General features: G+C 44.6%; 2 protein-coding genes across 5 annotated transcripts in view; both read right to left on the bottom strand.

Moving 5' to 3' along the window:
* The window catches only part of OLFML1 (olfactomedin like 1), a 96,437-nt gene that overhangs the window by 24,904 nt on the left and 44,457 nt on the right, over positions 1-27,076 (bottom strand). The window contains exons 1-2 of one of the 3 annotated variants that reach the window (XM_030829062.1): positions 2,374-2,477; positions 455-584 (exon numbers count right to left, since the gene is read on the bottom strand). In XM_030829062.1, the coding sequence (XP_030684922.1) occupies positions 455-583 (129 nt within the window). In that variant the 5' untranslated portion in view covers position 584; positions 2,374-2,477. Of the gene's footprint in view, positions 1-454; positions 585-824; positions 950-2,373; positions 2,478-27,076 lie in introns of those variants that run through there. The other 2 variants (XM_012503145.2, XM_030829061.1) reach the window with 2 other exon arrangements.
* The window catches only part of SYT9 (synaptotagmin 9), a 220,289-nt gene continuing 215,284 nt past the window's right edge, over positions 22,072-27,076 (bottom strand). For both annotated transcript variants that reach the window (XR_004033610.1, XM_003254882.3), the window contains one exon: positions 22,072-25,277. Coding sequence is in view for 1 of the 2 variants with exons in the window: in XM_003254882.3 (XP_003254930.3) it covers positions 25,269-25,277 (9 nt within the window). In the remaining variant the exon portion in view is untranslated. The remainder of the gene's footprint in view (positions 25,278-27,076) is intronic.

Below are 27,076 nucleotides of genomic sequence, written 5' to 3'. Positions count from 1 at the left end.
AAGACAAAAAGAAAAGCTGAAATCCATTATCAGCCGGAAACACTAAAACATGAAGAAAAAGTAACCAACATTTTTAAGTTTCATATTTTAAAAAATGAACTACGGTGAATAATAACATTTTAGATACATAGCATTATGCCAGGCAGTATTTTAGCTATGGATTAAATCTTCAGAATAGCCTTACAACATAAATTCTACTATTATCCCCATTTTACAGATGAGACAAACTGCCAAATCAGAGCACAAAGTGCAACTGTGCTTAAGGTCTGGGAATAGCACACTGGACTCGAGTTGGGCTCTAAACTGCCAGACTATGAGCATTGTAAAGTGTAACTTTGGCAATGTGTCATTTGCTATCTGGGAAAAATACAGCTCAGTAGATAGAGAAGCATGGGTAAAATAAGGTACTTCTGGGAAGCCTGTTCCTCATCCAAGGTGTAGAGATGCCACCTACCTCCAAGACTCGAAAGCGCTGGTAGATGTAATGCACCATGGCTGGGTCCTGGGCACACTGCGGCGGGGGCAGAAAAGCTGCAAGGAACAGAACCAGCAATGCAGAAGCTCCTCGAAGGGCCACCATCATCCTGCAAAACACCAAGCAGGGCAGTCTCTTATGCTGTGGCTCTTCTCAAAGATGTCTCAAGGGTTCCGGTGGTGGTCTCCTGCTTTCTGTCCACTGCTGTGGCAAATCCTCTAAAGACAGCGTTTTGCACAGCAGAGAGCAAAGTCCGCTTGTTATTCCACCCGATACATGAGCTCAGTTTGCCAGCTAGTGATCAAGTCCAGCTGTTGGCAAGTTGGTCCCTGAGGACTTGTAGACTGACTTGTGGCAGAGAGCTCCCTGGGTCCAGCATCTGTTGCCCTCACCCTTGACACATGCGGACCCTCCCCAGGCTAGTGGTTGCACGCTGCTTCCTGGCTTAATTGTGTGTGCGTTGGGGTGGGGGATGAATATGGCTTCCCCCCGTTCCCTTCCCCCAGCTATTTCCTTTTTACTTTTGCTTTCCTCCTCCCTAGTGGATCCTGCAGTCCAATCACAGGCCTTCCCCAACACAAACCACCCCCAACTTTTCAAAGTTGGAATCTCAGTTTAGTTTCTGGCAAAAATTCCCAGGATCCTTTTCCCAGAAGTCCTGTTGGGAGACCCCACCCCTCATCCAGACTCCCTTCACATTCCTGCAGCTCTTAAAGGCACAGCCAGGAAAAATAAACATGGATCTACCACTATCTCTGAACAGCCAGTGCACAGGGCTGCATCGCCCCTTGGGCGGAAAGGTACAATGGGCTACAGGCCTGGCCATCCAGGCTGACAGCTGAAACATCTCAGGATGGAGCTGAGAATAATTTGATTAAGAGGAACAACAACAATCAGTACAGTGATGCTTCCAGAGTCAAGCCATCAAAAAGTGAAATTCCTTTGTAAGGAAATCCTTGAGTTTTCTCAATCACTAGAGGCAGAATTCCCTTCATGTAGCTGCAGGCCAGAAATATGTAGGACTAAACTCCTGCAGGGCCTGGTCCAGTTGAAAATAAATTATAACCCTAGGAGAAGGTGGTAAAATCTTTGAATTTGTCTGTGCAGTCCAGTCCTCTTCTTATCTCAACCTGTCTTTCCATGGGAAAGGCCAGGACACCTTGAGGTTCTTTCTCAATCACCTGCCAAAGTGAGAAAGGTTGGGGCATCTATGGGATGTGAAAAGAACGCTCTCCAGGAGTCAGAAGGCCTGTGTTTCCATTTGGTCGTCACAAGAGACACTAATAGATACCTTTATCAAAACATCTCATGTACCCCATAAACACCTACTATGTATCCACAAAATTTTTTTAAAAGAGACACTAATAGACTGAGAATTTTCCACTGGTGGTACTTAAACTTCCTTATCCCCAGTAATATTTCTCCCCACCCTTCTTCCATATGGCCACAGCTCCTAACTATTCCCCCTCACCCTCTTGGTAAAAATCCCAAACAGTAGTTCCTCATCCTTAGAAACAATTCCTCATATTTCTGAGAACCATCTATGCACTATTCCCTAAACCAGTTGAACTTCAGCTGACCCTGCCTCCTAAATCCTTATTAAAAATTCTGCCTGGCTGACGCTCCTTCTCCAAGTGAGAGTATTCTCTCTGAAATTACTCATGCCTAGCATTTTTGAATAAAGTCTTAGAGTAAAGGTGCTCTAGTTGATTTACTTCCACAAATGCCTCAAGTCCTAACTTTGAGACTGTGAACTAAGACGGATAAGGTCCAGTGGAGGAAAACTCTGATTGTATCATAATTAACTTTTGGGTGGTGGTGGTGTGGGTAGTTCTTTCCTGGGTTTTCAAGAGCATGCTTACATTACTTTTTCAATGAAATACACATGCCACACTTACGGAGTTTAAAGAATTACTGGAGAGTCTGTGAGGGGGAAATGCAGTGGGAAGCCTCGGTTGCAGCAGAAGTCCTTGAGGTGCTTTCAGGGCTGCTGTTGCTCTTATCTCTGTGGAGTGGGCTCCAAAGAGCTTGGCTCAGGACTGGCAGGCACCATCTCTGCCCACCAGTGATTCAGGCCCAGCACCGCTTTCTCTGTCGTCACCACCTTCTTCAGAGGGACAATCCTGGCCTTTCGGCTCTGACTGCCCACACCTGGTCTTAATTGGAGAGCTTCATTTACTCTTTGTAATCCCAAACAGGGACAGCAAATCTCACAGCTGGAACCCATAACCCATTAGGATTGATGACCCATAGTTCAGAACCAGAGTGGAAACTCTCATATTCTCGTGACCAGAGGTTTCATAAAGAAAAAACAAACTCACTTTGGAGACAGACCCAGCTTTGACTCGTGGTGGCCTACTGAAGACATCTTTATTAGAACAGTCCCTCCTCAGTGGGTGCCGGGTGGGTAAGGGTGAAAAAGATGGCCTGCTGCACCTAAACCTGCAGTTGGACAAAATCAGTTAGCTCCACTATCTTCATTACACTTAACTTCTGGCCTTGACCATTGCTATTACTAGCCAGGACAGTGAACAAGCACAGTGACTTCTCTTTTCTCCTCTGCAAGTGTCTGATCCTTCTGCTTTTCTACCCCAGTATCCTGAGAGGGGAAATAAGCTCCTGAATATCCACCACTATTGCCTCTGTATGGTTGGATCCAGGTGACTGGTCCTTAATCTATAAGCCAGGCCTGAGCTGACTGTTTTCTCTAAATGAGAAAGAGCTGGATATATCAATTCTGTCATCCCAGTTAGCCCCCTGAAGCTGATCACATCCAGATCTCCAGTTTCTTTTGGAAATTTTTGCTGCCTTCATCCCTCTTGGCTCTGTTTGCTGCTGTGCCTCCACATTAACCGACCTTCTGATATCTAGAGCCTTCTCTGCTTCCAGTACTCCCTCACTTTGCTGAGAGATGCTAGTCAACTCCAGCAAAGTCTGGAGGAGACTTTGCCTTTTTGAGGATGCAAAACCCCACTCAGCAGAATCCCTTCTAGGATATTATAATTCATCATTTAGATATGAACAGGATGCCTCCTTTTTCTGTTTTTTTTTTCTCTTTGCCTCTATTTTCCCCTTCATCTTGTATTTGTCATGCCTCTCCTGCTTCCCCCTTCCTGATAGCTATTTGCTTTAAGTCATCTTCAAATCTTCCAACCTTTTACCAAGTTAATTGCATTGTTTCCTGCATGAGTGATTGGAACAGCCTCTAATTCCCTATCTTCATCTCTTTAGATAAAGTGTTGGCTGATTTTATGCCAAAATGAAATATTTTTACAGTATAACCTCGGTCAACCTTTATTCCTTCAACAATTGGCATCTACCACATTCATCCTCCACAACAGCCACATCTAATGTCCCCAAACTCCCCATGAAATGTAATATGTGTTATCTTTGCTTATGCAGTTTCCTCAGCCTGAAAGGTCTCTCTCTTTTGTAACTAGTGAATTCTTCAAGTCCTCCTGCCACCTTTTTGACCCCATTCCAGACAGAATAATACCTGTAACATGTTGAAGCCTGAATCTTGGAAATTTGAGGGGAAGGCTAATCTGGGCAATGGTGCTTGGTGAGAGCTGTGGGCTTGCTGCCTCTGGGACAGACAGCAATGTGGAAGGGGAAAGAGAAGAAACAGAACTCTTAGGGGCTGAAGTGTGTTGCCCCCAAATTCATATGGTAGAGCCCTAACCCCCATGACTTCAAAATGTAATTATATTTGGAGTTAGGGTCTTCAAAAAGGTGTTTTAGTTAAAATGAGACAATCAGGGTGGACTTTAATCTAATCTGACTGGTACCCTTATACAAAGAGGAAATTTGGACCAGCGATGTAAGTGCACAGAGAAAAGCCCATATGAGGACACAGCAAGAATGTGGTCATCTGCTAGCCAAGGAGAGAGGCCACATAAGAAACGAAACCTGCCCACACCGTGATCTGGGACTTCTGGCTTTCAGAACCATGAGAAAGTAAAATTCTGTTGTTTAAGCTGCTGGTCTGTGGTATTTTGTTATGGCAGCCCAAGCAAACTAATACATATTATATCCCTAGTGTGTTCCAGGTACTGAGCTATGCACTAGGGATACAATGATGGAAACAATAGACATATTTCTTTCACCCTTAGAAGAAGTAGTCTAGGCTGGGCGTGGTGGCTCATGCCTGTAATCCCAGCACTTTGGGATGCCGAGGTGGGCGGATCATGAGGTCAAGAGATTGAGACCATTCTGGCCAACAAGGTGAAACCCCATCTCTACTAAAAATACAAAAATTAGCTGGGCGTGGTGGTGCACACCTGCTACTCGGGAGTAGTCCCAGCTACTCGGGAGGCTGAGGCAGGAGAATGGCTTGAACCTGGGAGGTGGAGATTGCAGTGAGCCAAGATTGCACCACTGCACTCCAGCCTGGCGATAGAGAGATACTCGGTCTCAAAAAAAAAAAAAAGATGTAGTCTAGCAGGGGAGATAACACATGGATACATAAATAGAATGCATTATAATTTGTCTAATTAAGCATTGACGAGGTAGTACTAAATGTCATGACAACATAAAGGCAGAGCACCTGAGCTTGGTGAATCAGGAGGACTTCCTAAAGGAGGTGACATCTTAGTTGAGACATGAAGGTGAATAGGAAAAAGGTAGGAAATGCTCTAGGGAAAAGAAATAGCTTGTGCAAAAACCCATACAGCAGAGAGAGCTCAGTGGACTTGAGGAACTGTTAAAGTTCCATATGAACTTTCTATGTCTGAGTAATGTTGCTGGGAGAGTACCATAGGTCAGACTCTCCAGGAAACAGAGTCTGAGACCAATTTACATGCATGATGTTTGTTCAGGTGTGCTGTCTGGAACACCTGTGGGGAGTGAAGGATGCATGACTGGGCAAAGAGAGAAGTTAAACTGCCATGCAGTTGCAACACAGGCCTCAACTGATCCCATGAGGGGCTCTGGAGATAGGAGGGACCATCAGATATGTCCCAAATTGAGGCAAGGAAAACAGACCTTGGCACTCCCGCATCAAGCAGTCATTGGATGAAAGCTGTACCCAAGGAGGGAGAGTAGATAATCTTGAGTGAGGCGCTTTTCTTTGGATGAGGGCAATGCCTGGAAAGGGACTCAGCTGTGAGTTGTTAATAGTTTGCACAGCTGGGAAATGAATGTCCTCCTAAAGAGTAAATTTGGGCGATGCACCACAGTGTCTACTTCAGTAGGTTAGGCAGAAGCCAGACCTTGCCAAGTTTGTAGGACATGCCAAACATTTTAGGTGTTATGGTAAGAACAATGAGACAGCAATTAGAGTTTCAAGTGAATAGCACATAAATAGATGTGTGTTTACAGAGGTCTCTCTTGAGGCCAGATGAAGGACGGATTGGAGGGCAAGACTAAATTCAAGGTGGGAGATGGATTAGGAGGCTATGAGAATGATCTGAAAAGAGAATGATGAGGGCCAGAACTAGAGTTGTGTCAGTGGAGAGAGAGCTAACTGGTTGCCTTTGAGAAATATTTAGAATGTAGAATTGCCAGCGCTTGCTTAGTGATCGAATGTGAGGAAAGAGAGGGAGTCAGGTTAATGGCCAGATCCTGCGTTGTTTACAACAGGCTCTCTTCTGACCCCTTCAAGTCTAGTGTCAGCATTGTAGCCAGAGTGAAGGAGCCAATATGCAAACCTCATTGGGTAATTACCCTGCTTAGGAGCCTTGATTGTCTGCCAATTCCTTCCCAAGAACGTGTAGATTTCTCAGGCTCAGGGAAGTCTTTGCAATTACATCTAGGCTAAGATCTATAACATGAGTAATCAATAGGCAAAGGAGGAGGGAGTATGCGTTACATTCCTTATGGAGGGAGACACACACACACAGCCCTTTAAAGGTTGCTCTGAGGCCGAGGCAGGAGGATTGATTGAGCCCAGGAGTTTGATATCATCCTGAGCAACAAAGTGAGACCTCATCACTATGAAAAATCACAAAATTAGCTGGGCATGGTGGCGTGAGCCTGTGGTCCCAGCTACTTTGGGAAGCTGAGATAGGAGGATTGCTTGAGCTGGGGAGGTAGAAGCTACAGTGCGCTGTGTTCACACCACTGCACTCCAGCCTGGGAGAAGGAGTGAGACTCTATCTCAACAAAAACAAAAAAACAAAACAAACAAACAAAAAAAGTAGCTCTGACCAGCGAGGCTCCCTGTAAGCATTGAACATTGAGCATTGCCTCTTCCAGATCCAATCTCGGCCGCCTGCTTTTCTTTTTTTTTTTTTTTTTTTTATTATTATACTTTAGGTTTTAGGGTACATGTGCACAATGTGCAGGTTTGTTACATATGTATCCATGTGCCATGTTGATTTCCTGCACCCATTAACTCGTCATTTAGCATTAGGTATATCTCCTAATGCTGTCCCTCCCCCCTCCCCCCACCCCACAACAGTCCCTGGAATGTGATGTTCCCCTTCCTGTGTCCATGAGTTCTCATTGTTCAATTCCCACCTATGAGTGAGAACATGCGGTGTTTGGTTTTTTGTCCTTGTGATAGTTTACTGAGAATGATGTTTTCCAGTTTCATCCATGTCCCTACAAAGGACACGAACTCATCATTTTTTATGGCTGCATAGTATTCCATGGTGTATATGTGCCACATTTTCTTAATCCAGTCTATCGTTGTTGGACATTTGGGTTGGTTCCAAGTCTTTGCTATTGTGAATAGTGCCGCAATAAACATACGTGTGCATGTGTCTTTATAGCAGCATGATTTCTAGTCCTTTGGGTATATACCCAGTAATGGGATGGCTGGGTCAAATGGTATTTCTAGTTCGAGATCCCTGAGGAATCGCCACACTGACTTCCACAATGGTTGAACTAGTTTACAGTCCCACCAACAGTGTAAAAGTGTTCCTATTTCTCCACATCCTCTCCAGCACCTGTTGTTTCCTGTTTTTTTAATGATGGCCATTCTAACTGGTGTGAGATGGTATCTCACTGTGGTTTTGATTTGCATTTCTCTGATGGCCAGTGATGATGAGCATTTCTTCATGTGTCTTTTGGCTGCATAAATGTCTTCTTTTGAGAAGTGTCTGTTCATGTCCTTTGCCCACCTTTTGATGGGGTTGTTTGTTTTTTTCTTGTAAATTTGTTTGAGTTCATTGTAGATTCTGGATATTAGCCCTTTGTCAGATGAGTAGGTTGCAAAAATTTTCTCCCATTCTGTAGGTTGCCTGTTCACTCTGATGATAGTTTCTTTTGCTGTGCAGAAGCTCTTTAGTTTAATTAGATCCCATTTGTCAATTTTGGCTTTTGTTGCCATTGCTTTTGGTGTTTTAGACATGAAGTCCTTGCCCACGCCTATGTCCTGAATGGTATTGCCTAGGTTTTCTTGTAGGATTTTAATGGTTTTAGGTCTAACATTTAAGTCTTTAATCCATTTTGAATTAATTTTTGTATAAGGTGTAAGGAAGGGATCCAGTTTCAGCTTTCTACATATGGCTAGCCAGTTTTCCCAGCACCATTTATTAAATAGGGAATCCTTTCCCCCTTTCTTGTTTTTCTCAGGTGATTAGCAACTTCAGCAAAGTCTCAGGATACAAAATCAATGTACAAAAATCACAAGCATTCTTGTACACCAATCACAGACAAACAGAGAGCCAAATCATGAGTGAACTCCCATTCACAATTGCTTCAAAGAGAATAAAAGACCTAGGAATCCAACTTACAAGGGATGTGAAGGACCTCTTCAAGGAGAACTACAAACCACTGCTCAATGAAATAAAAGAGGATACAAACAAATGGAAGAACATTCCATGCTCATGGGTTGGAAGAATCAATATCGTGAAAATGGCCATACTGCCCAAAGTAATTTATAGATTTAATGCCATCCCCATCAAGCTACCAATGACTTTCTTCACAGAATTGGAAAAAACTACTTTAAAGTTCATATGGAACCAAAAAAGAGCCCGCATCGCCAAGTCAATCCTAAGCCAAAAGAACAAAGCTGGAGGCATCACGCTACCTGACTTCAAACTATACTACAAGGCTGCAGTAACCAAAACAGCATGGTACTGGTACCACAACAGAGATATAGATCAATGGAACAGAACAGAGCCCTCAGAAATGATGCTGCATATCTACAACTATCTGATCTTTGACAAACCTGACAAAAACAAGGCCGCCTGCTTTTCTTGCAATGTATCTCCTACTCAGTTTTGCAGCCCTGTTTGATCGCCCTTGCCTAGACTAACACCTGAACCAACGGTACCTTTCTTCTTGGCCTGGGCTTATGTCTGCCTCCAGAACTGGTCGTTTATATAATTCATCCCTCCCTCACCTTGCAACCAGGTTGTATCACGGGATGGCCTCTTTGAAAGACACCTGGAAGTTTGCATGGATGCACGTAAGTACCTCAGCCCTATTATTGGGGCCCACTAAATAGATTTTAGTACAGACCCCAAATCATATATTTTTGAGGGGCTCATTTGTCTCTAGCCCTTAGCAAACTGGAGAGATTTGAGGTGATTTCTCTAGTTCAGCCTATCCCACATACCTGTGAAGACAAGGCTCTTGGTAATGTTATATTTACAAACCATGCAATATCGTGGATGTGTCATCTCATTTTTCTATGAGACATTCCTCATAAATAAATTTACGGAAAACATGAGATTCCTTTTCCCTTGGGAAAATACCAAAACTTTTTTTTTTTTTTTTTTTTTGAGACGGAGTCTCGCGCTCTCACCCAGGCTGGAGTGCAGTGGTGCGATCTCGGCTCGCTGCAAGCTCCGCCTCCTGGGTTCACGCCATTCTCCTGCCTCAGCCTCTCCGAGTAGCTGGGACTACAGGCGCCCGCCACCATGCCCGGCTAATTTTTTGTATTACCAAAACATTTTTTACACTTGATCTTAGCCAAAAGGTCGAAAAGTGATGCCAAAACATTTTTTAACTTTAAATATTTTCATGGAAATCTTCCCAAGCGTGTTTCAAACTTACTGACTTTTTCAAAGCCATTTCTTAATGTCATAAGATGACCATATGGATATCAGCTATTGTATCATGTATAGGGACTTTTCAGAGATTATTAAGTATATAGAAATGTCTGCCTTGGTACTTACTTGCTAAGGAAAACTAGGGATTTTGAGTTCCTGTGTCTGTTGTTATATTTTCTGTCTCCCTTTCCCTGTCTCTGTCCAATCTTTGTAAATAGAGGAAGCTAATTCTCATGCTGAGACTCCGAGCAGGTGAAATAGCCCTGTTTGGCATTAGGTTTAGACTTACGCTTCAGAAATCATTTGAGGCTGCCCCCTATTTTGCTCACTCAGCTGCTCTCTGTCTCTCTCCTGGGATCATAACCTGTTTCCATGACTTGCCTTGGCTCTCCTGTGTAGCAGGATCTAGAACTGGATTTGAGTTTGTTATTCTGCTTCACTTCAGCCCCTTCCAGATCATGGCCCCTGGACTCTGTCCTCCAAGTTCATGGGTCTTAGCAATGAGTAGGGGACACACCACCCCATGACTCCAGTAGAGACCTGCCTACCCACTGGGATAGGCAGGGGTGGATGTTTGACTACACCCTCTCTTGGAAGTCTCTATTCTCTTCATCTCTGGGTTCTTCCCAACACTTTCTGCAGCTCACTGCAGGCTCTGTCATGCATTTGCATCCAAGGGAAGAACAGAAGTTTGACAGAGAAGATTGGAAAGGACTTTTTAGGGTTTGAGGATCATCTTGTTCCTTCTTAGTCTGTAAAGAGTTTTTTTTCCAGACTATCAAAATCATATTATAATCCACATGAAATCTGAGAGGCCCTTCCACCATTTAAGGAGGAAATATCTCCTTTCCACCTTCCCCCATCCCACAGAGACAGTAAAAGATGAACCTAAACCCTCCAGACTCCGTGGTGACTATCCAGGGAGAAGGACCATCACACCTCCCAAATGCAGACCACTTGGGGTGAGGGAGAGGGCACTGAATGAAGAAGGGCAGGCCTCAAATACCAAATTAATTGTTACAAATTTCAGAGTTAGTATCTGTCAGTCTGTATGAAAATCAGAGCTAGAGTCCTTAGGAGTCTGGTTTTATTGAAAGTAAAGAATAAGAATGGTTTTAATAAGTGTGCCAACTTATGGCTACATGTCTTTATTGACTTCTTGAGCCAACGTGCTATGAAAATTAGAAGACATGGCTCTGCCTTTCAGGAACTTACAATTACTAGAACACACACACACTCAGAAAATAGTGTAAGAGAATCCAGTTGTGAGGTCACATGAGTGAGAGGTGCTGAGTGGGCATGAAGCAGTGTTCTTTCTTAAGTACTGTAATGTTCTCCCAGATATATTCATTTTCTTATTGTCTACTCTTGTCTTTTCAAATCTTTGGATTATATAAAAGAGAAAGATGTGAGAGTGGAGTTATAGGGAGCAATCTGTGGAATTTCATGATTAAATTCTGCTTCAGATTGGAATAAAAGGAATAGATGTATTGAAGAAGGAGTTTAAATTAGATATTAAGAACAGTTTTTCTGACTGAGAAGTTTTGGGCAAGAGGATGTTGAAGCAAGTGGATATTTTTCTAGTGGATAATGATGTATTTGGGGAATCATTTAAAAATCTTCAATTAATTGTGTTAGGGAGTCAGGAGTGAGCCCTCTAGAAGGCCCCGTAAAACTAGGGGCTGTCGACATTGTTTACATTGTTTACATTGACTGTCAAAAATGACAGTCATATGTAAATACTTGTGATATCTCCAATTATTGTCAGATATACATTTAGTTACCTCCTATCTCTACACACAATTTGCTGTGTCACCAACTTAGTCTGTCCAGACTGCTATAACAAAATATCATAGACTGGGTGGCTTAAACAACAAATGTTTATTTCTGACAGTTCTGGAGGCTAGGAAGACCAAGATGAAGGTGCTGGCAGATTTGGTGAGGACCTTTGTCCTGGCTTTCAGATGGCAGACTTCTGACTATATTCTCACATGGTGGACATAGAAGGGGTTCTAGTCTCTTCTGCTTCCTATGATTTGACATAAGTGAGAAGTTCCCCAAAATGCCAACTTTTCCCCCATTCCCTCTTCTTCCTCCTCCTCCAATCTCTTCTTCTTCTTCTTCTTCCTCCTCCTCCTCCTCTTCCCCCTTCCTCTTCCGCCTTCTTCCTCCTCCTTCTTCTCCTTCTCTTCCTCCTCCTTCTCCTTCTCCTCCTTCTTCTTCTTTCTTCTTCTTCTTCAATGTGGAGCCTCACTATGTTGCCCAGGCTTGAATGCAGTGGCTCCTACCAGGTGCTGTTATAGCACACTGCAGCCTTGAACTCCTGGGCTCAAGCAATCCTCCCACCTCAACCTCCAGGAGTAGCCAGGACAACAGGCATCTGCTACTGCACCTAGCCATTCACTTCTTCTTACCCTTTTTGCTCACTCTTAGCCTCGGTCTGCTCAGAGCACAGTCTAGTCTTCTCAGTTCTGAACATTCTCCCTCAACTCCCTATGCTTTACTGGAAATGCCCTGTGGTCTGAAATCTCTCAGTGATTAGCAGTGGTACATTCTCTGCCTGAAGTGAAGAGCCTGGTCCTGCCTTCCCACAGCCCCCAGGATGGGACAGCTGCCTGCCCCACATGCACTTGGTGGAATGGCCTCACTCTGCTTTTTAAAATAACCATGTGTGCCGGGGTCCCTAGAATGCTCACACCTTTCTCTGTGATCATTCTGGTTTGGCTTTTGAACTCACTTGGGAAGTTTCCCATGAACTTATTCTCCCTGGAGGCTGAGTATCTGGTCCTAACTGGCACTAGCCAAATGCTGGGTATGCCAGGTGTGGCTGGGTAGGCTCAGGTGGCCTACTCTGAGTCTCTGTTTCTTCAGCACCTGGTAACCATATCTCTGCCAAGGGCTTCTGAAATGTTGTTTACCTCCACATAGCTTGGGGAGGCCCTGGGAGTGGATAGTGGGAAGGTTACAGGGAAGGGGACTGATTACTGAGAGCTGCTGATGGGGGTGGGATGTGGATTAGTGAATCTGGAGGTATGGAAGGTGTGGCTGCAGCTGGAGAAGGCTTGCTGGCCAGGATATGATGTCATGTTGCTTGATGGTCACCTGCACAGGGCTTCTTCCCTGCAGGTGGAGGGAAGTACACCCCAGGGCCAGGGCTGGCTGGCATGGGTGGGAAGGCTGGGTCTTCTCTGGGCTCTGTGTCTCCCCAGGATAGGACATACCCTTGGCCTATGCTGCACAGGTTCCCAAGTTAGGTCTCTGGGGTTCTATAAACATTTTTTTTTCTGGTGGGAATGGAGCCCTAGGACATAAAGCTGAGGGGTTACCTGCTGTTCCCGGAGAGTTCCTCCTTGGGTGATTTTTGTTCAGTGTCCTAGATCCAATATTGGGTCAATGTTTGTGCAAACTATTGGTTTCAGAGCCTTTAGCCACTAAAGGCCAGAGGCTTTTCAGGTAGTCATCTGACTATGGCCAAGGTACTAGTCCTTTTCCTTTTTAGAGTTGAATGAGAACGTATTCCATCTAGAAAAAGTACTGCCCACAAACCTTCTCCCTTCTCCCTTCCTCACCCAATAAGTCTGATTGATATTCTTACTAAATCGATAATGGAATGGGTAGTTTGATTTTCAAAAACATAGGCTGAGATACAAGCATGATGGTTCTTGCAGTCAACAGAGCATCAGACCCTGGAAATCCACGTCTCAGTCCGGTGCACACACAGGTCTGGTGGGTGGACAGCACTGGCTTGTGTGAGCCATGCAGTGTGGAGAAGGAAGGTTCTTGCTTTTGATACTCCAGACACCTCTGTCTTGATGTTCTCAGAAGCACAGAGTGGCATGAACTGGGGACAGAGGCATGAGCTTCCTAGGATGAAGATTTCTATCACTGCCCTAGGGGAGGGATCACAGGTTGGTTCTTAAAGAAGTAGGCTAGGGCAGGAGGGGCCCAGCACCCTCCCTGTGGGTCCCAGTTTCCTGCCCCAAATGTGAACCAGCCACACAGATTGTCTTTCGGTCTTTTCTTCATCTAATAGCTGCTTCTCTGTGCACAAGCTCCCCATCCAGGAGGCTCTTCTTTCTGCTGCCCTCCTCTCATCCATCTGGCTTACTCGTAGGACTGTGGTGAACTCTTTAGGGTATATTGAAAGAACTTATTTTGGCATTTAACTCAAAATGGAATTTCCTCTGTTTAGAGGGCCAGTTGTGGTTTTATAATCCACGCTAGACATCACTGGTCATTACAAGGGCTTTCAGGACAATCTCAAAGTCAAATTCCTTTCCATTTATTAAAAATGAAAACCCATTGAAGAGGAAACTAAGAAACAATGGAGGGGGTAAAGAGATGGCTGATGTCAGTGGAAATCACCAAAGCCTCCCCTCCAGAGTTAGCCTGTGCTTGGATTTCTGGCAGTATGTGTCTAGGATTGCATGGACCCCACCCCAGGTGCCTGGTTTCCTCAGTGCTGGGCACAAGCAATTCCCTAGATTCACAGACACACAGACACCAGAGGTGGAAAAGCATAGAACATAGCAGGCCAACCCTTCCTCATGTGAGAAGAAACTGTGACCAGCAGGGGTGGTTTCAGCCTCAGTGGCAGGAGCAGAGCTCTGGGACCCAGCCCCAGCTCATGGCTCTGTCCACCATGCTGTGATGCATCTTGGCCTTGCCCAGTGTTCCTCAGGCTGGCAATCAGTTGCAAACACTGCAGGTGAAGGACAACTTTTCAATAGAAATGGAAGCCTTATCAAACATTAATGCTGTAGTCTTGGACATGATCCTTTCTTGACCCACATATGATGGGCCTGGAAAGGTGGGGTCACCTCTACTGACACTTTCCTGGCTGCAGACTGGGTTATGGAGGTGAGTGTCATCCATCCTCATATTGGATAAAGTGATGGAGGAGCTGCCATGACTGAGGGTCATAGGTATCAAAGGAGACAGGAGGCTTCTCAGAAGACTAAGCTACTGTGTTAGGTAGGCAGGTGCCTTATCTCTGGCATTCCCATGTAGCAATTTCTGTTAGAGAAATTCAGAGAGCTTCTTTCTATAAAGGGATGCACAAAGTCAAGTCTCCCAGCTGTGATAGGACCATGCTCCCCTCAGCCACTTTCTTCTGCCTGGGAAGGACATGGAGCCCTGCACCAGCCTCTTTGCAGCTGTTCCTGCACAATGATTGCATTTGTGCTTGTGTGTGTATATGTGTACAGTGGCCTAGAAATGCCAAGCACCATTATGGAAAAACCAGCGATGGGCTGGGCCAAGGCAGGAAGTTCTAGGCAGGGGTTTCCCATGGTCATGCTGTGTCTGAGTCCTTTGGGGATTGCCAAAGTCCTCTTAAGCCCAGAAGGGTAGAAGCCAAGTATAGTCACAGGTGCAGTGCTGTTTATCCCTCAGATATGGCTGTGACCTGGCTGCACCAGGGGCTGACAAGTGTCTGGCAGGATCCCTGACAGCAGGGAGTGTCTAGGAAGGTGAGGCTTGGAAATCACAGGATTGGTCAGTGGCAGAGCAGGTCCTCAGCCCCACCTCAGGAAAAGACTGTCTCCAACCTGCACTGTGCTTGGTGTTAACTGGGTGGAGTTCCCTTTGTACTTTCTAGGAGCCAGCTGGTCTCCACCACTATGTCCAATTACCAGAATAGGGCAAATATTTTAGGATTAGAACCCAAAGAAGTGAGATCATGCACTAGAATAATTTCAAGTAGTGAGTAAAAGTTTAATCTTCCTTCCCAGTCATTAACCCCTGTATAATTACAGCTCCAAGACTGAAAGCTGCCTTTCCCAAACTAGTGATTTTTCCTTGTTCCCTGGAGTCAAAGAAGGTCATAAATTGAAGGTAGGTGGGGGAATCTTTCCTAACTTATATAAACACCTCTACAAGGACCTGTCCTTTTTATATAAACATCAGAAGACTTGAAGACCATGCTGGGGTCTTTTTTTTCAAAGCCAGAAAAGGCCCACTGAGGGGCAATGGGTTCCACTGAGCCTTCACACATAGAAGTAGTCCTTTAGGAGGCTTCTCAGAAGACTAAGCAACTGTGTTAGGTAGGCAGGTGCCTTATCTCTGGCATTCCCATGCAGCAATTGGTACCAGCAGAGAAGGGTACTGCTATAAAGATCACCTAAAAGCAACTTTGGAACTAGGTAATAGGCAGAGGTTGGAACAATTTGGAGGGCTCAGAAGAAGACAGGAAGATGTGGGAAAGTTTGGAACTTCCTGGAGACTTGTTGAATGGTTTTGACTAAAATGCTGATAGTGATGTGGACAATGAAGTCCAGGCTGAGGTGGTCTCAGATGGAGATGAGGAACTTATGGGAACTGGAGTCAAGGCCACTCATGCTATGCTTTAGCAAAGAAACTGGTGGCATTTTGCCCCTGCCCTAGAGATCTGTGGAACTTTGAACCTGAGAGGAATAATTTGGGATATCCGATTAAGGAAATTTCTAAGCAGTGAAGCATTCAAGAGTTGACCTGGATTTTTCTGAAGGCATACCGTCATATGTGTTCACAAAGAGATAATTTGAAATTGGAACTTACGTTTAAAAGGGAAGCAGAGCATAAAGGTTTGTAAAATTTGCATCCTGACCATGTGGTAGAAAAGAAAAACCAGTTTTCTGGGGAGAAATTCAAACTGGTTGCAGAAATTTGCATAAGTAATGAGGAGCAGATGAAGTTAATAGCCAAGACAATGGAGAAAATGTCTCCAGGGCATGTCAGAGATCCTAGTGGCAACCTCTCCCATCATTAGGCCAGGAGGCCTAGGAGGAAAAACTAGTTTCATGGGCTGGGCCCAAGGCCCCTGCTGTTCTGTGCAGCCTTGGGATATGGCACCCTGTGTCCTAGGCACACCAGCTTCTGCCCTGGCTAAAAAGGGGCCAAGGTTCAGCTTGGACCATTGCTTCAGAGGGGGCAAGCCCCAAGCCTTGGTGGCTTCCATATGGTGTTGGGCCTGCAGGTGTGCAGAAGACAGGAGTTGAGCCTTGGGAATCTCTGCCTAGATTTCAGAGGATGTATGGAAATGCCTGGATGTCCAGGCAGAAGTCTGCTGCAGAGGCAAAGCCTTCATGGAGAACCTCTGCAAGGGCAGTGCAGAAGAGAAATGTGGGGTTGGAGTCCCTACACAGAGTCCCACTGGGGCACTGCCTAGTGGAGCTGTGAGAAGAGGGCTACCTTCTTCCAGACCCCAGAAAGGTAGATCCACTGACAGCTTGCACCAAATCCCTGGAAAAGCTGCAGGCACTCAATGCTAAAGCAGCCACAGGGGCTGTATCCTGCAGAGTCATGGAGGCAGAGCTGCCCAAGGCCATGGGAGCCCATCCCTTGCATCAGCATGCCCTGGATGTGAAACATGGAATCAAAGATTTGGGAGCTTTAAGATTTAATGACTGCCTGGCCAGATTTCAGACTTGCAGGGGACCTGTGGACCCTTTGTTTTGGTCAATTTCTCCCATTTGGAATGGAAACTTTTACCCAATACCGGTACCCCACCATATCTTAGAAGTAACTAACTTGCTTTTGATTTTACAGGCTCATAGGCAGAAGGGACTTGCCTTATCTCAGATGAGACTTTGAACTTGAACTTTTGGGTTAATGCTGGAATCAGTTAAGACTTTGGGGAACTGTTGGAAAGGCATGATTGGTTTTGAAATGTGAAAAGGACATGAGATTTGGGAGGGGCCAGGAGTGGAATGATAGGGTTGGCTCTGTGTCCCCACCCAAATCTCATCTGGAATTGTAATCCCCATGTGTCAAGGGAGGGACCTGGTGGGAGGTGATTGGATCATGGAGGCAGTTTCCCCCATGCTGGTTTCCTGATATTGAGGGAGTTCTCATGAAATCTGGTTGTTTGATAAGTGCCTGGCATTCTCCCTGTGCACCCTCTCTCTCCTGCTGCCTTGTGAAGAAGCTGCTTGCTTCTCCTTCACCTTCTGCCATGATTTTAAGTTTCCTGAGGCCTCCCCAGCCATATGGAACTGTGAGTCAATTAAACCTCTTTTCTTTATAAATTACCCACTGTCAGGTAGTTCTTTGTAGCAGTGTGAAAACAGAGTAATACAGAAGGCAACCACCAATAGCTACTTTTACATGGGCTGGGAAAATGGATGTAATGCAGCCAATCTGCCAAATGTCAGTATCTGATCTACAGATATAAGAAGTATTTGAATAACTTACTAAAATGTTCGGATTTTATGAGACTCTTTAAAAACATAGACATACCCCTTGTATTTCCTTTGAGTCCATTGTTTACATTTTTTGAAATTCCATCATTAATTTTCCAAAAATTTCAAGATTAATGAACTTTAAAACCTAGAAAAAAGTTAGGGATATTGCACTTGGGTTGGCTTTAGGTGATGTTTCTCTCCACTGCCCTGCACATACACACACAGTGGGTGTCCCTGCTCTTATCCTGTTTGGTGACATGGATACATCCTCCTTGACTTTGTTTCTTTTTTTCAGGGGGAGGGTGAAGAGGGCAGGAAGAACATCTTTCAGAGTCAGGAGACAACAAAACTGTAGCAGTTGCTTCCAAAATGACATTATCTTGACCCAGGAGCCCCAGAGGTTTTGTCTAAGCTGCTAAGTGTTCTGCTGCAGCCAGGACTGTCTCATCTGTCTAGGTGGTCACTGTGAAAGCACCTGCAGGTGCTAACAGAAATAGCAAGAACCCAGGGACCCAATGTAGCAAGTCAGGCCTGACCAGCTGCCCTTCATACATAAATGCCACTGCCTCCTCAACATGGATGTCAAGTGTGGACAACACTGGAAGTCAAAGTTGAAATGGTTTTACTGTTAATTTTATGCAAGCAAATACAATTCCTTCAAAACCAGCAGTAATGTTCAAGATAATGTGACACTTAACTTTGTAGAAAACAAAGTAAAACCAATATTTATTATGGAAAAATATTTACTTTGGTTGAAATACTTTTAACCCCCAGAGTTCTAAATCAGAAAATAGCAAGTTGCTGCTTTTTTTTTTTTTTTTTTTACTGTGATGGCCCAAACACTTCCTTTCCCCTGGGGGCTTGGCATTGGGCTGCGTGGGTCTTATTCTCAATAAAACATTTTGTATTCACTCTCCATCCAGAAAACAAAACTGGAATACACTGACCATAATATTGGGCCATAATGCAGATTCACTGCTTGCTTAAGAATGTCCATGAGCCTTGTTGGCACCAGCAGGCCCAATGAGCCTCAGCAGAGTTCCAGTCTGAGTTGTGGACACACAGGCAGGAATAGCGCATTTGTTTCTTTTTTTCAACCTGTATAACTTGTGGCAATGCTTTTCTTTATTGAGCTCTTATCTTGCTTGTACCATCTAGTGTGCTTTTAAGGTAAGGATTGTTTGAAAGCTTTGTTTTAGACAGAAACATTTAAATTTAGTTCTAAAACTCATTGAGGAGAAAATATGTATTTTCAAAATCATTACTTTTTTGAAATAAAGGTAAAACTTGTTTCTGGAAGATTTACTTACCAGTTTATAGAGTTCATAAGCTCATCTCTAGAGCCCTGAATACAAATGTCTTCAGGTATTTGAAGAAAGGATTTCATTAGTCTTTGAGCTTTGAATTAGGCAAATTAAAAAAATTGCCTTTCTTTGATAAATTTAAATCTAAATCCAAGATCAAGCCTCTGGATACAGCTGCTGTGCAAAAATAATTTTATCTAAATTGTGTGAATGTCTTGAAGATGACGTTCACTTGGTAGACAAAAAACAAGTTAATGGGTGCAGCACACCAACATGGCACATGTATACATATGTAACCTGCATGTTGTGCACATGTATCCTAAAACTTAAAGTATAATAAAAAAAGTACAAAAAAAACTATCAATATTCCTATGTCAAATAGTAGTTTTGAAATAACTTTAATTTAATGAATAATTATTGGAATAATAGCTATAATAAATCTAGTATTGAGCCAAAAAATTAATTTTTCTATTATCTTTAATGTTTAAAATCACAAATTCAATTTTCAAAAAATAAAGAAAATGAATAAAAGCAATACCATCCATGTACTATAAACTATAATATGCAATATTGATTATCATCAATCCATTTCATATTGATATATATACTTTTTAAATTATCTGGCAATGGCCATCCAGCTTTCACAGAGTAATCTATCTTAAGATATAGTTTAGGGAGGCAAAATCAATGACTCAAGAGGACAGAATCTGTGGCCCAGGTCCTTTTGACTTATTCTTTCCTTTCTACCAGGAGGAGGTGTCATGAGAACCACTAGCTGTTGTGAAAGTTTGGCATTAGCCTATGGATGAGCTGGGAGACCCTAATGAAAGAGGCTTAGCCAGAATTTCTGGACTGCAGGGCTGGCTCCTGATCCTCTGAGGCCTTGTGGGCCATCTTTATTTTTGGTTGTTAATCTTTCCCAGGCCCAGAGCTCCTGGACACAAGTGGGAAGACACCAGGGAGTGAGGTGACAGAGGTGATCACACAGCTAGTTGAATTTTGCAGCCCATATGCCCAGGGACCCCAGGCAGCAAGTGACAAGCCTTTGAGTGGAAGAAGGAATTGGGTTCCTGCCATAGTCCTTTGGAGAAGCTTGATCTGTTCTCTTGGGAGACTGAGCAAAGAGAGCTTTATATCAGGGACACTAGAAGCAGGTCTGTGGCACTGCTCAGAGCTTGTTCCTTCCTTCCTTCCCTTCCTTCGCTTCCTCCCTTCCTCCCTCCCTCCCTCTCTTTTCTCTTTCTTTCTTTCTCTATCTCTTTCTCTCTCTCTCCCTCTTGCTTGCTTGCTCACTCGCTTTTTCTTCCTCCAAAAGAACAGAGCCTATTTTTGCCTCACATTCATCCTGGGCTTAGGGATGAAGACCAGGGCTCTCTCCTTCTGCAGCTCCTAGATTGCCAACGTTCTCTTTTCCCATTTGCCTTGGAAGTTGTCCTGTAGGTCTTCCTTGGGGTACTTTCTTGACTGGTGGGACTTTTTTTTTTCTGATTATTTTCTTTTCCTCAGTTTTCTATTTCACTTCTTCCATGAAGGTCAGCCTATCTTGGAATGCACTTGATAGAAAGTAGAATAATGAGGCTGGGCGTGGTGGCTCACGCCTGTAATCCCAACACTTGGGAAGGCCAAAGCGGGTGGATCACCTGTGGTCAGGAGATCGAGGCCAGCCTGGCCAACATGGCAAAACCCTGTCTGTACTAAAAATACAAAAAAATTAGCTGGGTGTGGTGGCGGGCACCTATAATCCCAGCTATTCGGGATGCTGAGGCAGGAGAATTGCTTGAACCTGGGAGGCGCAGGTTGCAGTGAGCCGAGATTGTGCCACTGCACTCCAGCCTGAATGACAAGAGCGAAACTCCATCTCAAAAAAAAAAAAGTAGAATAGTGTGTGCTATCTCAGAAAGGCCCCATTCATAACATGCCTGTCCTCTTGAAAGCTCATCTCAGAGACATACCAGCATTTCCTGAACATTGCCAAAGGCTTGACTCTGTCTTAGATGATCCCAAAACAACACATCTATAGCTGGGGAAGTGTCCACAGTGATTGCCAAAGGATATCGAGGGGTGTCCTTCCTCTTTGGTCCCGAGAGAGGACTGAAGAAGGAAGAGTTAGGAGTTCCCATTAGAGAGAAAACCTGAGTCTCAGAGGAGTCTCACTGGTCACTCAGCCTCTGGTTGTGGTCTGTGCCAGCAACCAACTCAGGACTCCTGTGTGAGAGAGATACTCTTTGTAAGGATGTGGAAGGGCACAGTAAGCAACAGGTGAGCCTTATTCTCTGGGTTGAGTTTGAATGGCAATACCAGAGGCTGGCCACTCCTAAGCTAGACACCCTCAATAGTCCCAGGTGGCTATCAGTGAAGTGGGTGGCCGGGGCAGCTAAGTGGCCTGCAGAATTATCAGGAGCCACATACAGGCAGTAGACATTGTTTTTGGCTATATTCACATCCATATTTGTGTCTTTTTCTCAGTTCATTAAATTGCTTTGCATAAAATTGTTTTGAAAGTTCATAAGCACTGTATCAGTCAGAATCGGTTGCTTTACTTTAGCTTATACTGTGTTTAGCTGCCCATGTTTAGCTCTTGCCTTCTCCTCTACCCCTTATTACTCACTGCATTCTCCATGTGTGTTGAGCATTCGATGTGCTTTTAAACTGACAGCTACCTAGGAAGCCCTTTAACTCATTAACCTCCCCACTCCCTCTCCCATCCCCGCTGTCTCCAAAGATGGCCCTGATGAGCCACACCTTCTGGTATTCCATTCTTGTGTAATTTCTTTCCCCTTGAATCTGGGCTGATTCAAGATTATGACTTGCTCTTGACCCATAGTATGTGGCAGAAATGACTCTAGGTTCCTTTAGAACTTACTTAACAGAACCTTGTAGCATCTAGCTGGACCACTTGCAATGCTAGGTCTGGAGGAAGCCAGTCACTTTATCAGAACACTACCTTGAGATGTCCATGTGGTGAGGAAGCCCGAACTAACCATGTGGAGAGACTATGTGGACAGAGATGTCCAGCCATTCTGCAACTGTTCCAGTTATTTCAATTCCAGAGCCAGATGTGAGTGAAGAAGCCATTATGGACATCCATCCGAGGCAGGCATTCAGATGATGCCAGACCCAGATGCCATCTGAGAGCAACCATGAGACTGCAGGGGAGAGCATCAACTAAGCTCAGTCAACCCAGATAATCATGAGAGACAATATATTTCTATTTAAGCCACTATGTTTTGGTGCTTTGTTATGCAGCAATAAGTCATTGGAATGCCCCCCCTCCCGCCCCCCTCATTGCAGGACAGGGTGGCCATGAAAATAGCAAGCGATTTTCCATACCTATCCTTCGTCAATCTCCCTGACTCAAGGGTAAAATAATTATTTTCTTCTCATCATGTGAAATGCAGTTCTACTGATGGCCATGTGAACTAAATAATACCTTTTTCTTTTTTAGAGAGACAGGGCCTTGCTCTGTCACCCAGGCTGAAATGCAGTGTTGCAATCACGGCTCGCTGTAGCCTCAAGCTCCTGGACTCAGGTGAGTCTCCTATCTCAGCTTCCTAAGTAGCTGGGACTACAGGTACATGGCTAATTTTTAAAAAGATAGCCAGGGGGTCTCTTTTGAAATTAGATGGGGATCTCTCCATGTTGCCAGACTTGAACTCTTCGTATCGAGTGATCCTCCCGCCTTGGCATCCCAAAGTGCTGAGATTATAGGTATGAGTCACTGTACCCAGCCCTAAATCATACCATTTAGAGTCATGATTGTTGGAGAATTTTGAAAACATCCGCATTGTAGAAACCTTTCCCCTCCCCTCCCTGACTCTTGCTCCTGTCATGTACCAGTGTACTTCATGGACATCAAAGTGCCTGCTGCATATGTTGAATTCACTGGCTGGGAGGGTGCTTCGGCAGCAACACACATCAAGGGCAGATTTCCTTGAAGCCAACAGAAGTAAGAGGAAGGGGCTGAGAATCAGTGCCAGTTGGGTGGGGGGGACACCTGGCCTCTCCCTCTCTCTTGACACCAGCTTTTCCCAAGGTCTGATCAGAATGTTTCCTTTCTACTGCCATGTCCATTTTTTCATGGTATTTTAATTTCCTTCTTTATCCTGGAAAAGACACTGGAGAATCCCCTTCCCCAAGTTAAATGAGACAAGGTTGGAGTTTTTGAAAAGGAGCATTTACTAGGAAACTAAAGGGCAACCAAACAGAATGCAAGAGAACAGAGGCAGAGTTGCAAATGGGCTGAGGGAGTTCAAATTTATAATCAGCCTCTGGTCACAGCTGTACTGGCTAGGCAAAGCTTTCCAGACACAAAGCCACCTGCCTGCCATGTGGATAGTCCTCTTTGCCTGCTTGCCCCTACAAAGCCACCTTCTATTTCATACCAACAAGCCAGTTGTATCCTCATTAGTATCCCAAGGCTGCTGGCTTTCTGGGCAGGAAGCTTCTGAGGTGGGGAACAGTAGGCACAGCTGCCTCAGGATCTCCAACCCAGGCTTCCATTGCCAAGGACATGTCAGAATTTATTGGGATTGCTGCCTGATATCTATTGGAGCCAGTCTGCTTTCTCTGGGACCATTCTTCTGGGTTCATCTGCCTAGCTTTACAGACAATATTTCTGCTAACTCTCCTGGTGGCGCTAGCCCTTCATGTTTTGAGCACTGGTATAGTGGAGGAAGTCTGAATGAGGAGTGATGAGCAGAGGAAGCCAAATTTTCCTTATGTAATCAGACATAGGCAGAACCTTGGATTCTCTTTGAATCCCAGTGGTTGGAAGCCAATCAGAGAAGTGAAGCTTGAATGTAATGACATTGCTTCCTACAACCAAAGGCCTATAGCCTTCTTAGATCTGCCATCAGAGTAGAGCTTCTTGTATAGTACTAGGCAGGTGGGGCAATGAGAACTTTCTGAAGACGTGTAACGATCCTTCTTCCGCCCAGTTAGTTCCATGCTGAAATGTTAATTCAAACAAAGATAATGAGCTTTCCAGGAAGGTAAACTACAATCCAACTCTGGATTCTGCTGTAAAGAGATTGTGTGAAAAGGAAAATATTATCTTGGAGTAGTGGTGCAAATGTGTGGAAGGGGTGCCTTGCACCTATAATGGGACAGAGAGGACCATTAGGTAACAGCCCCCAGTCCTCCCAGGATATGCTGAGGCCTTTGGTTTCATTTACTTGGAGGCAGAAGCAATGAGGATGAGGCGCATAGCTGGCCATTGGTTGGCAGATTTGGTCAGGAAGGAAGCTGAGTAATGAATGAGATGCCTGGGGAGGGCCCTTGACCTTCACTCTTGTAGGTATTTCTATCCCCAAGTGCTGTGAAAGTGATATATGTGTCTGAAGTGAGAAGGAAACCTCTATGTGTGGTTGCCCAAGGCTATGACTCTGGGCTGTTGCATATGGAAATACCCCAGAAGGCACTCAGGCCAGAGAAGCTCAAAAGCTGTGCCTTTCTGTAGGGGATGGCTGTGTTCTCTCTCCATGATCTCATCTCACCCATTGCTATACCAGTTTCTGAGGCTATTCCCTTAGTGGACAAATGTGCCTAGGAAAGGATATTCCACAATGCTCATGCCACTGAGATGTATGCCCTTCTAACTGTGATAACAATTACTTTTCATGCTAATAACACTCCCAGTTGAAAGGAAGTGGCTGCTGGCTACTGAGTGAATAGTGTTGGGTGTCTCTGATTCCTCAAAATCTGGTTTTAGCAGAAAACAGGGCCATGTTGATACTGGTACTATCTACCATGTGCATGGGAGGAGGCAGTGAATTTGCTGTGAACTAGCCCTCCTTGCATTAGATTTTTTCCAGGGAACAGCCTGCTTGTCCTATTATTCTCTTGGGGCTATTCCTTGCAAATCTGGAGCACTTCTTGGGGCACAGTTATTTTCTGGAGACAGTCATTAGCTCAAAGGTAGTCATGTGTGAATTGAGATCTGCTGCCTATTTAGCACCTGGATATATTTTTAAATATTCTGTCCTTCCAGGGCATTCTAGAAAATAATATTATGTTAGAATAACAATTTCCAGGGCAGATGCTATGTCCTCATCACCAAGGGCTTCATATGAAACACTGAGTCCTGGTACTCTTGGTACTGTCACTATATCTATCATTTGTTTTCATTCATAGTCCGATCTTGGTTCTTGGCATGAGAGACATGCTTCCCTGCAGCACATCACCTTGGGCCACCTGCAGAAGGTGGCTGGACCATTCAGGTTCACCAAACCCAGTCTGGAAAGAAGGCCAGTTATTGCTGTGGTTACAGCTGAGCATTTGGTCACTGAAATCGTCTGGGTGTTGCTGGATGGAAAAAGTTACTTAAGATCTTTGTGAGATGGTTGTCCTATTGTGTCCTTGGCACAAGCAGTCCTCTTACCCATGGTCATCGTTTCTGCAGGAAGAAAAAACAAAAAAAAAATTTGGCTTTCATTCATACTTTTTTTTTTTTTTTTTTTTTTTCCCGAGACAGAGTCTTGCTCTGTCACCCAGGCTGGAGTGCAGTGGCACGATCTTGGCTCACTGCAACCTCCGCCTCCTGGATTCAAGCAATTCTCCTGCCTCAGCCTCCCAAGTAGCTGGGATTACAGGTGTCCGCCACCACACCTGGCTAATTTTTGTATTTTTAGTAGAGACAGGGTATCACCATGTTGGCCAGGCTGGTCTCGAACTCCTGACCTCGTGATCCGCCTGCCTCGGTCTCCCAAAGTGCTGGGATTACAGGCATGAGTCACTGTGCCTGGCCCATTCATACATTTTTAATGTGCACCAAACAAGTGCCAGGCACGGTAATAGATGCTGAGGATACAAAGACCATAAGTAGGACACTCACCCTGCTTTCAAAGGGCTCACAGATGGAGATATTATAATGTGAGAAGCTGCATAGAATACTGCAGGGGCAATGGGAAGGGAGAAAGTAACTTCAAAGGGATTGAGGAGGTCTATAGAGAACATTCCGAAGGATGAGTCTTGAGCTAAGCCATTTAGGCTGAAGAGGAATCCCTCTGGAAAGAAGAAGGAAGGTCACTTGGGGTAGAGGAAAGAGACTGTGCAAAGGCAGAAATGCAATAAAGGGCATGGTGCATTGAAGGAATCATCACAATTTGGTGTGACTGGACTGTAGTGTGAGGAGTGAAGTGGTCGGAGGTAAGGCTGGTGATATGATTTAGTTGTGCCCCCACCCAAATCTCAACTTGAGTTGTATCTCCCAGACTTCCCACGTGTTGTGGGAGGGACCCGGCAGGGGAGGTAATTGAATCATGGGGGCCGGTATTCCCCGTGCTATTCTCGTGATAGTGAATAAGTCTCATGAGATCTGATGGGTTTATCAGGGGTTTCTGCTTTTGCTTCTTCCTCATTTTCTCTTGCTGCTGCCATGTAAGAAGTGCCTTTTGCCTCCTGCTGTGATTCTGAGGCCTCCCCAGCCATGTCGAACTGTAAGTCCAGTTAAACCTCTTTTTCTTCCCACTGTTGGATATGTCTTTGTCAGCAGTGTGAAAATGGACTAATACAGCTGGGATGGAAAGATGAGGTCTGCGTGGTGCAACATCATTCCTTGTTTCCAAGATGTGAAGGAGGGGCTCTCTTAAGGGAGCCCCAGACTTAGACTAGCAGTATCTCTTGTGTTTCACACTCAGCCCAGCATTCAACTTAATTTAAACTCAGGGCACCTTCCAGCACAGATTAAATGTAGTAATACTGCGGCCATAGAGAGAAAAAACTGAAGTGACTTCTATGGATATAGGAATAACAAAATTTACATGTAAACTATGAAAGAGTAGCAACCACTCTGACAATGAAATTTATGGACTTCATTTCAGAGATCAAAAGTTCACATGTGAGGCTATAACTTAAGGAAAGGATTAAAAGCCAGTGTGTTCACTGCAAAGGGAAACCACGTTTGATTGTGACCTGTGGCTTTGAAGTGTGTGCATGTGTGTGGGCGCACATACACATCTCTGAGAAAGGGGTATTTGTTTCTGTGTCTAGGAAGAAAGACTGAATGATATTTGTCTTAATATTGTGGTTCAAATATCAGTTTGCAAGATCAGCTGCTACCCTGGAGCTCGTCTGAATAGCTCTACTTTCTTTTTTTTTGAGATGGAGTCTCACTCTGTCCCCAGGCTGGAGTGCAGTGGCGTGATCTCGGCTCACTGCAAGCTCCGCCTCCCGGGTTCACGCCATTCTCCTGCC

The sequence above is a fragment of the Nomascus leucogenys genome, chromosome 15 (assembly GCF_006542625.1).
Source record: "Nomascus leucogenys isolate Asia chromosome 15, Asia_NLE_v1, whole genome shotgun sequence".
In the NCBI taxonomy this organism is placed as follows: domain Eukaryota; kingdom Metazoa; phylum Chordata; class Mammalia; order Primates; family Hylobatidae; genus Nomascus; species Nomascus leucogenys.
This window is presented reverse-complemented; position numbering and strand designations above follow the sequence as displayed.